The sequence below is a fragment of the Micropterus dolomieu genome, linkage group LG01 (assembly GCF_021292245.1).
Source record: "Micropterus dolomieu isolate WLL.071019.BEF.003 ecotype Adirondacks linkage group LG01, ASM2129224v1, whole genome shotgun sequence".
NCBI lineage: Eukaryota > Metazoa > Chordata > Actinopteri > Centrarchiformes > Centrarchidae > Micropterus > Micropterus dolomieu.
This window is the reverse complement of record NC_060150.1, coordinates 18,843,341-18,854,081: the sequence shown is the minus strand read 5'-3', so window position 1 is coordinate 18,854,081 and position 10,741 is coordinate 18,843,341. Positions and strand designations below refer to the sequence as shown.

Here is a 10,741-nt window from a genome sequence, read left to right as displayed (position 1 = left end):
AGAGTGTGCTTTCTTCAGTGCTCCACCCATTCTATTGAGGCACAAAAATCTGTAGTAAACAAACACCACAAAACAATTGCAAATTGAGACTGACAAATAACACACCGTATAGAAATCGGTGGAAGATCCTCTTCATCAGAGCTGAAACCATTCTGTCCATCATCTCTTTCAAGGGAGTAAGATGAAGCTTTATCTGCCCAATCAATTCTTTACATAATAAAAACAAGTTCTCAAATAATATCACTGAAAAATAATACATGTAATTAGGAAGTGCTACTTATACACTGTTCATTGGGTCATTGAAAACATTTTCCTCCAAGTCCTCCTCAACAATGCTCATGTCATGTAAGCTGCAAAAAACATATTACAAATATATCTTATGAACATTTGGAGAAAAGCAATACAGGGCTAAAAGTTATGAAGTGTACATGTTACCTTTGTTCAAGGCCCTGAATTTCTGTGGCTTCGGGAATGACATCAAGATGCTCATCTCTGTAAAGAATAACCAGAGCAAGTTGTGTAAATCCCACATATTCAACAGTAGATATAGACCAAAAATAAAATAACACACTAATCATAAAGTTCATGTTTCTAATCAAAGCTATTAGGACAAAATTAATATATTGTTATGCATGACTTACCGGTCTGTTCCACTAGAAGCACCAATGCTGGAGCTGGGACTTGCAAAGGTTTTCTCTTCAAGGGAGTCGATGCTGCAGGACCTGTCTCGTAGCTGGAGAAACAGCAGCAGCCTCAATAAATGAAGTGCTACATGACTGTAATACATTACTGTACTGTAATCCACAATGTGTTACATCTTTGTAGGGTTTGCTCATCTTGCCTAATAAATTGAATATCCCAAAAACTATCACATCTAGTGCAAGTATGATCACCAACAGACAACATGGAAAACGTAAGCGAAGAGTGTGTAAAAATGTCCCTGTTTCTGTACCACAGTCCATTATAAAACACATCATGGGTAAGTTTACAAAGCCATAGTCATGTGAGGATCAAGGGTGCTCTACAATATAATATAACACAAATAAGTACTGAGTGCCATAATTTGAGTTTGTGGTAACCTTTGTATGCACCCTAGAAGCAATACAAACAAATACGTTGTTTTTAATGTAAATTCTGACAATAAGCAAAATTAGTCACTTGATAAGCACGCAGTGTTGTTATCATAATGCTGTTAGCTGTAAAAATAAATGTTTTCCCCCAGGGCAGTAAACATTTAGCTTGCTAATCTGAGCCACCATGCTCCATGCAATGTTACGGTTTAGCTAATTGTAATCATCAGCTGATTGTCTCACAAACACAAAAGACACATTTCTGTCCACTAAACGAAGCTGAAGTGCTGGAGAACAACCTTCGAAATAACAATCCAACTAACGTTACATATTTCTTCTAATAGGGTAGTAAATGTTTAGCTGGCTAATATGAGCTGTTAGCTGTAGGCTAACTTACTGTTTTGCAGTCAATAATACTAATCAGCTGATTGTCTCACGAACGTAACCAGCACATTCCCCACATAGCAAAGCCATAACACAGCGAGAGAGAAGAACCACATGAAACTATCCAACTACATATTTTACACCACTGACAAGGGAAAAGTCATTTCTCACGGTGTCTATGGCTAGCTTCTGGCTAATGCTAACATTATCAAACAAGTTTTCATTTGCAATGCTAAAGTTGGAATACCTTACCTGTGCATCAGAAAACTGGCAACTTCGGTGTCGCTTTGAAAACATTTTTCCCTCATTAGACCCTTCCATCTGGGAAAAGCCACACACACACAGGATTTCTGCCTGCGTCGCTCCCGTATAAGTCTGGCTTCATCATGCTTTCGCTTCTTCGAAGCAAATTCACCCTCCGTCAGCTCTTGTGCTAAATAATAGCTGTGGTCCTCCATTTGTCCAAAATTCCACTACTAATAAAGGAGAGCTTCTACTACTACCTAGTAGTTAGAAACGTACAACTTCTTCTTGCTCTTGCTCCTACTTCTTCTGCTGCTTCTCTTTCAAGGTAGTGACGAAAGCGCTGTTTGTTCGCTGTAGGCTACGGTAGAAACATGATGACACAATATGTCGACCTCCACAGCAGGGGGTGCCTCGTGTATGTAGATATAAATAGCTCGTTCTAAGGTATTAAAAACATAAGGGTTCATTATGCAAGGTCTTTATACACCACTGAAAACACAGTTATGGATATTATATAGCATTTCTGTCAATAGATCCTCAGATATATTATACACTGAACATTTAACTAGTGACTATAGGCTATTTATGTTATATTAAGTTGTTGCAGTTAAACTGCCATCCTTTTTATTAACACCTAAAACACTGCTGAGGGTGCAACTGTGTGTACATGTTGTCACAGTTAGCCATGGTTTTCGTTCACTTTCGGTGTCATGTACCACCATGCACCTGGAATGCTTTGATGTGGGAAGTCGGAAGTTTCAACTGGGAAATATCCCAGTTCCGACCGGTCTTGAATGCAGCATAACTCCTTCTAAACTTTCTACCAATCATTACACTCTTCCAAGGACAGCATATCCACACTGAAGATAGTATCAGTCATCGGCTGCTCGACCTGACTTAGTGGGCGGGCCACAACACGTTGATTGACAGTTAAGGAAGAGGAAGGAATGAGCAATGACAATAGGTCTGTAAGGAAAAAGCAGTGACAATAGGTCTCTTAAGGGAAAAGCAATGACAATAGGTCTCCTTGGGGAAAGGCAAAAGCAAATGTATGTATTTATTCTTTTATTCATTCATTCTTTCTTTGATATATTTCTGCATTTATTTATTTATTCTTTTATTCATTCATTCTTTCTTTGATATATTTCCCCATTTATTTATTTATTCTTTTATTCATTAATTCTTTCTTGCATTTATTTCCCAATTTATTTATTTATTCTTTCATTCAGTTCTGTCACTTTGGATGTTCCATAGATGGTAAGGTATATACTAAGACATTTCATACACTTCTATCAAAAATAAATCAAATATTTACATGAGGGATATGGGGGCCTGTGCCCTAGTAGAGCTTTATGTCTAGCAACGCCGCTGGTCTCTAGGTTTGAGTCATTCATTTGTCACGTGACAGCACTGTGGAGCAGAAACGAACTATTCGTTGTTGTGAATTATTTTGGAGCATTATAGCCTAAATTTTTATCATTAATTACTAGAGCAATGGTAGTCTACATTTTCCTCATTTAAAGTGTTATTTTATAGTGTAAAGTTAGGATCACAGTGTTAAAACTCTATAGCTCTGAGTGTATGTGTTCCTTTCTGTATCTAACTGCCCAGGCTCAGCAGTAGCACGTGTGTGTGTGTGTGTGTGTGTGTGTGTGTGTGTGTGTGTGTGTGTGTGTGTGTGTGTGTGAGCAAGCACAGTGGGAAGCAGCATCAAAAACACCTGCAAAGGAAAACATAGAAGCAGATTTTGTGAAAATTGCATTACAAAACATACATTAATATAGTCCATCACAGTAAGAATGTCCTGAACCGTGCGAGGTTCCTATTGAAACTGAAGGGATTTTTTTTTCTTTCTTTCTTTCTTTTTTCTGCAAAGCAACCTCAATTCTGGGGGCATAAACATACACGAAACACCAAACTTTGCACATAATTCAGGTATGGCGAAAAATTTTGTATTTTATGGGTTTCGTGCATGGGCTTGCTAGCGCCCCCTACAGAGCAGCCCCTGGGCAAAGTTTCACCTGCGTGTACAAAATTTCTGTGGTACGTGTATCATGTCCAGACGTACAAAAAAGCCTCTTGGAGCCATTGCCTAAACCCAACAGGAAGTCGGCCATTTTGGATTTAATGGTCATTTTTGGCGATTTACACACTTACTTTAACAAACTCCTCCTAGGGATTTAGTCCGATTGACTTCAAATTTTCGCTGTGCAGTCTAAACCCATTGACGATTAAAAGACGTACAGACAGTTATTATCAGTTAACCAGTTTGGCCTTGGCGTGCTGTCAAAAATCGATGATTCACCATTTAACAGGAAGTTGTTATAACTTCAATCTACATGCTCACATCTGCACCAAATTTTATATGTATAATAGGAGTCCCGCCCTGAACACATCAATACGCCAGTATTCACTCAAATTCATAGCGCCACCTGCTGGCAACAGGAAATGACACAATTTACGCTGTAATGTACTACTCCTAGAAGACTGGACATATCAACTTCAAAAATGTCCAAGAAAACGCTTGACACATTGATGAGGCCATGTTGTAAAACTTGTGAGTTTTCGGTTAAGGGCGTGGCCGTGGCGTGGCAGCTTCCACGCTTCGCCATGACACCGGAAGTTGTAACTGTAACTCGACTGTACATGCTCAGATCTGTACAAAGTTTTACACATTTAATAAGAGTTACACCCCTGAACACATGTATATGCCAACATACACCCATAGTCATAATGCCACCAGCTGGCAACAGGAAGTGACTTTTAACCAAGCAGCCCCCGCCACACGTTTCACCTACATGTATGAAATTTCTGTGTTCAGACGTACCAAAAAGCCTCTTGGAGCGATGCCCTAATCCCAACAGGAGGTCGGCCATTTTGAATGTCATGGTCACTTTTTGGATGATTTACACACTTTAACGAACTCCTGCTAGAGAATTAGTCCGACCGATTTCAGATTTTCGCTGCCTAGTCTAATCCCACTGACAATTAAAATTTGTACAGTGAGTTTCGTGAAACGGCGTTCTCGTGGCGTGGCGTCCAAAATCGATGATTCGCCCTGAAAGAGTAAGTTGTTGTAACTTCAGTGTACATGCTCACATCTGCACCAAACTTTACTTGCTTGATAACAGTTCCGCCCCCAACACATCTACATGTTCAGTTATAGTCATAGTGCGAAGTGCTATGTAGCGCCACAAAGGGGACACAAGGGGAAGGGGAAGTGATGATAAACACCTTAGTGCAGCATCCGAATCGCGTGGCAAATTCACAGCCACACTGGCAGAGCTCCAGAATCTGCAACGTGGCCGCCTCACACCTCGACACTCTACATGTGCGGGGGCCTGCCCAACGCTGCTTGCAGCTTTATTAGGGTTCAAACTGCGAAGCGGTAGAACCCATCTATGTTTGTCTGTTTTAGTTACAGCTCAAATTCCCGTGAGCTGGAATGAGCTAGAAACATGAAACTTGGGGGAATAACTGGAAATGGTGTGCATGTGCTTCCACAGAAATATAAACCCAATCAGCCAAATGGTGGCACAGTAAATAAGGCTTAAAAATGCAAACTTTGAAAGGCCACACCCCTCACGCCGTAAGTCTGATTGACATGAAATTTTTCACACAGGTCCAGCTCAATGTGCTCTACAAAAAAGCCTCGAGGACCATTAAGGTCTGCCAAGAAAAATTTTCCGCCATTTTGAATTTTTTGAAAAATACATTTTTGACATCTCCTCCTAGACCACTCCGATTGCCACCAAATTTTCAGTGAATCATCATTGGATCAAGCCTATTAAAAGTTGTATAAAGCACATGTGATGTACATACGCCACTAGGGGGCGCTACAAGCACAAGAAAGGTGCTTAGCATTACACAAATTTCACAATAAATCACATATTTATTCTCCAATCATCACAAATCTTTTAGGATATGTCCTCATAAGTAACATGTTTCACATGCCCTGAAAGTTTTATTCAAATTGAACACCAGGGGGCGCTATAAATGCAAACAAACTGCAGGTGATATAACGCTAATTCAGGCTACAAAATACAAATTGTTTGTCCAATCCACACAAAACTTCCAGGAAATGTCTACATAAAGACCTCACACATACACTATAAGTCTTGTTCAAATCGACCACTAGGAGGCGCTATAAATGCTGGATAATAACTGGATGTGGAATCATAGAAATTAAGCTATTGATTAGAAAATGCCTGTTTAATCGTTACAAAACTTGCAGGATGTGTTTCACAACAATGTTAAACCACATGTATGATATTATTTAAGTCCCTAGTGCGAAAAAAGGTTTGAACCCGTGAATTGCTGCTTGCAGCTATATCATGTGTGTATTATATGTCTTTGTTCCTTTGTCTGTGCTGGAATCCCTTTAAGAACTTGGTGGCTTTATCCAGATTATTATTAAATTGGTTAAATCTTAATAAGAGTGTGTTTATTCATATAGTGTGTCAAGCTGAGACCCATGGGACCTTTAAAATCCTTGCCATGTCCCTGTTCAGCACTATTCTTTTGGCTTCTTACCACTATGGCATGTACATACTATCAATTTATAACCAATATATTAGTCTTAAAAATCTTGGGTGTCTGCAAATCAAACGCAAATCTCACATGAATAGTAATAGCACATTATTAATACCACAGAATAATAGCACCAGCACACCCATACCCAGACCAAACATCCACAGCAACACTCAATGATATCGTGTGCTTCTAAACTGCCAAATTCTTTTGCTCTGAGACTTTCCAAAGAATGGGAGAGACTTGTTGAAAAATGGCCACACTCCCAGTAATTAATTCACTTTCTTGCTAGCTGCTTTATTGGCAGCACACTGAAAGAAGAAGCAAGAGAAAAGCACCTTGCCAAAACGTGTATAAGGCAGCCAGTCCACCACTGATCAGGCATCAACTGGACGGGAGCCAAACAGAGAGCAGGAGAGGGAATGCTCCAGCCTATAAAGCTGATCAAGATTGTATTTATTCACCTTAAAGTGAATTTTCAGTATGACTGGGTTGCAAACACCCTAATACCTAATCTCAAGATGCGTGAAACAAAAAACGTGATCGAAATATAAAGAGCAAGCAAATCCTCTGATCAAATCCAGCACTGCCGCAGTACCAGAGGAGGATTTAACTTGTTTTATTAACCTCCACTTGATCTCTTTGACCCATGAGTTAATCTCTGATTCACTAATCATAACAAAATATTTTGTTCAATCTATCTTTGAAGTATCTAGTGCATATTCTGTAATTTGAGGTGAAAAGGTGCCACATGTACATTTATAGAGGTTACTTCCTAAAAACAAAGGCACCAAAGGCCTGCATGTATGCTGACTAAGCAGGGATGATCTTTGATGAGAAAAGTTGATCGATAGGAGAAACATATTTTTATGTATAAAATTAAGTGTTTAATGTTCAAAATATTCATATAATTCAGCATTGAAGACTTCTTAAAAATAGTGTTAAAATCTTGTCTCATCTCATGAATTCAATATCATGTCTGGTCTCTCGTCTCGTTAACTAAGAGTCTTGTCCCATCCCTAGTAATAAGCATTGGTTGATTAGGGTGGGAGCACTGTAATTGCCATGATCTTATGGATGAAGAAATTGAGCCTTGAACCTTGCACTTATAGACAACAATCACTGGATTACTTTTAATATGAGAAACACTGAAAGATGATCATTATGAAGCAAGGTCTGAAATTATGAAATGCACTCTTGATGAGCTAATTTATTCTCAATTGATAGCGTAAAGTGGAAGTTGTACTGATTCCATCAGTATGTATTTTAATCAGATTGTCTGGGTGATGAATCTAGGAAGAAGGGGAGCAATTTTAGATGCAAATGCAAATGCTAAGGGTTATGTATCTCATTTAGGGTTTGAATTGATTATCATACAAATGATGGCTTTGCATGGATAAAAACACTAGAAAGATAAGGACAAAGGAAGAGAGCACTCACCCTGTTTTAGCAAAGTTTGTCCAGTAAGTCATGACGACGGCACTCAGCATCACATCATTCTTGGAGAAGTTGCAGTTGAAGAGATCTGTGGGGCCAATCATGGGGATTCCAAACACGTACGGTACTTCATCACCGTGGGCTGAGTCGGCCCAACTGGGCTTCATGTCGCTCTGACAGTGATGGTAGAAAGCGTAGAAATAGGTGGGCGAGCCATACTGGGCATGGAGGTCAGCTGTAGCCACAGCTGGCGCCACCCACTGGTGGTCAGTGAACAGAGCCACCAGGGTCTTGCGCCGGGTCTCTGGGTTCTCCTTGTCTGCCCAATCTGTGTACATGAATTTGATGGTCTCACGCAGAGTGTCCTTGCCCTCTGGGTAGCCATAGAGATGATCCACAAAGTCTGACACAGCAAAATCAAAATCATTGGCAGATACCCCGTCCTCACTGTCAACGATGCCATCTACGAATTTAAACCCCTCACCCTGATTGACGCCCAGCATGATATCGTAGTTAAGGAACTCTCCTTGCTCCATGAGGATCTGGGGGTCATCCGGGATGACATCCCCATCAATCACAGGCCCGAAGGCAATGTGGTACTTTGCAGGTGTGATGTACTGCTCAATCAGCTCCTTGTAATTCTTGTTCTGCAGGCACTCTACCAGGTCGATGGTGTCCAGCATGTTGCAGCCCACCTTTTCAGCCAGGGCTCGCGTGTACTTGGCAGGTTGGTAGTTGACCGCCCAGCTGGATAGTGCTGTGCCACTCTGGATGATAGCTTTCTGGAACAGATCTGAGATTGGAGCTGGTATTAGTAGAACACACACATAGGCACCTACAGAAATGCTTGTAGCAAAGAGTTTATGCTTCATGTTAGGTAAAATGCATAATTTTTCTGCTTGGAAACAGTTATGTTGTATTCTGTGTTTAATGTCAATGTGATTTTTACCATTTTTTATCATTAAAAGGATGTAAAAATGGTCTTTGGAGCCATATCAGAAATGTTCCTTTCAACATCTGAAGGTTTGTGTCTGATAGTTAAGTCCTGACAGGCTGAGCGCTGACCAGAAAACAGACGGACAATGTGAACAAGCTTGTGCTGTAGCTTATAACTGAGCAGACAGTTTTGAGGAATAAGGACCACACCAGCATGTAACCTGACCAAAATGACATTTGCAGATATGTTTTTAAAATATTTTATGTGCTACAGCTGACTAGCTAATTAACAATCTAGCATGCAAACTGGTGTCTCAGTAGCTGTCTGGCTGATTGTCTGTGTGATCGTCTTCCTGTGATAGTACAGTAGCATTGCATACAGTTTAAAATTAAATGGTTTATTGGGAATTGGTAAAATATTATATCAAATTTATGGGTACTGAATGATTAACCACAAACATATCAATATCAACTTCTGCTTCCACAGTAAAGAAGCACCACTGCAATCATATAGATATATATTTTGAAGTATACATGAAGTGGCACGGTATCAATAGTAGCTTTATGCAATATTTGCTCATTGCAGCAAATGAATTTAGCACAACAGAAAACGGTGTGATCAGTTTTGGCTTATTAAGGTTCCACTTAATGGAGTAACCTATTCATGTGTATCATGGACAATTCTGTTCCAACAAATCATATGAGGGCATCCCTACCTTGGTAGTTATCCTCAAAAAATGTATACTGTATTCAGTCTTGTTTAATCTACACATATCACTGAGAGAAGCCCAGTCAAACACATATTCTTAACCTCTATCTCTTGTCATACCAGGAAAAAAACATTTCAAGGCAAATAAAAGGATGATTGTGTCCCTAATGAACAAACCACAATACTGCTGCCACAGTATTGCTGCCACAATACACTAGAACAGAGGTCACTAATAGGTGGACCGCGGTCCGGATCCGGACCTAGCCGCTGTCCTCTCCGGACCGCCGACCTACAGCCGATTTATTATTGAGACTTACTGCCTCTTGATGGAGCGTTTCTATTTTAACCAGCTTTTCTAGCATTTACTGTAGTAGTTTAGCGGACCAGGAAACTCACAGATCAATCGCATGTGCTCCAATCGTCTCATGTGACGCTGCTCAGCCAATCAAATCTGTGCATTCCTATGCTTGCGAGTCGAGTCCGCGAGATTCACCAGAGACGTTTTGGAAACACACACGAATTGAGGAGACGAAAGGGAAAAGAGATTTCACATGGCTTTTAATCAAGAATGTACAGATTCTTACATGTACATTCCTCCCACGGGCAGTTCAAAACCAGAGTATCTCATAGACCTCCAATGCTAGCTGGCAGGACAAACTAGAGCTCACGTTTCTCACTGAACAAGAGAAAGTATGAAAGTGGTAGCTCTGCAAGAGGAAATGAAAGAGAAGAGGAGGCATTACAGCTGTTCATTTGTTATGATATGTTGAGTGTTTATTATAAAATTGGTTAAGACTACACTTCATCACTTCAAGCTACACTTTTTATTTCAATTTTTTTCAACAAAATTAGGCACTTTAATTTAGTTAAATTTAGAAATTATTATTAGAGTAGTTATTATTTATTATCCATTCAATTCAATTCAATTTTATTTATATAGCGCCAAATCACAACAACAGTTATCTCACAGCGCTTTTCATAAAAGAGCAGGTCTAGACCGTACTCTATGATGCTATTTACAGAAGCCCAACAGTTCCCACCAAGAGCAAGCACTAGGCGACAGAGGCAAGGAAAAACTTCCTTTTAAGAGGCAGAAACCTCGAGCAGAACCATGGCTCAGGGTGGGCGGCCATCTGCCTCGACCGGTTGGGGTGAGAGAGAGAGAGAGAGAGAGAGAGAGAGGAGGCAGCCTACACAATATACACACAGAGGTACAGACAGTAAAGGTGATGTTGCTATAGACTAAATGAAAAATGGTACAGATATTTATAGTAGTGTTAATGGTAACAGTCGTAATGTTAATGATTATAATAACAATAGGACTAGTAACAATAGTCGTTGCAGCAGAGGGTGTCGAGCAGGAACACGGGGGCAGCAGGTGACCCGCAGCCACAGATCCAGACTCCACAGCTCCAGAGCCAGAAAACCT

The 10,741-nt window shown here is 40.2% G+C and overlaps 1 protein-coding gene across 1 annotated transcript in view; it reads right to left on the bottom strand.

Annotated features, from left to right (window-relative positions):
- The window catches only part of LOC123978454 (neuroligin-4, X-linked-like), a 153,436-nt gene that overhangs the window by 22,127 nt on the left and 120,568 nt on the right, over positions 1-10,741 (bottom strand). Inside the window, exon 4 of the mRNA XM_046061679.1 lies at positions 7,671-8,460. Within this exon, the coding sequence (XP_045917635.1) occupies positions 7,671-8,460 (790 nt within the window). The remainder of the gene's footprint in view (positions 1-7,670; positions 8,461-10,741) is intronic.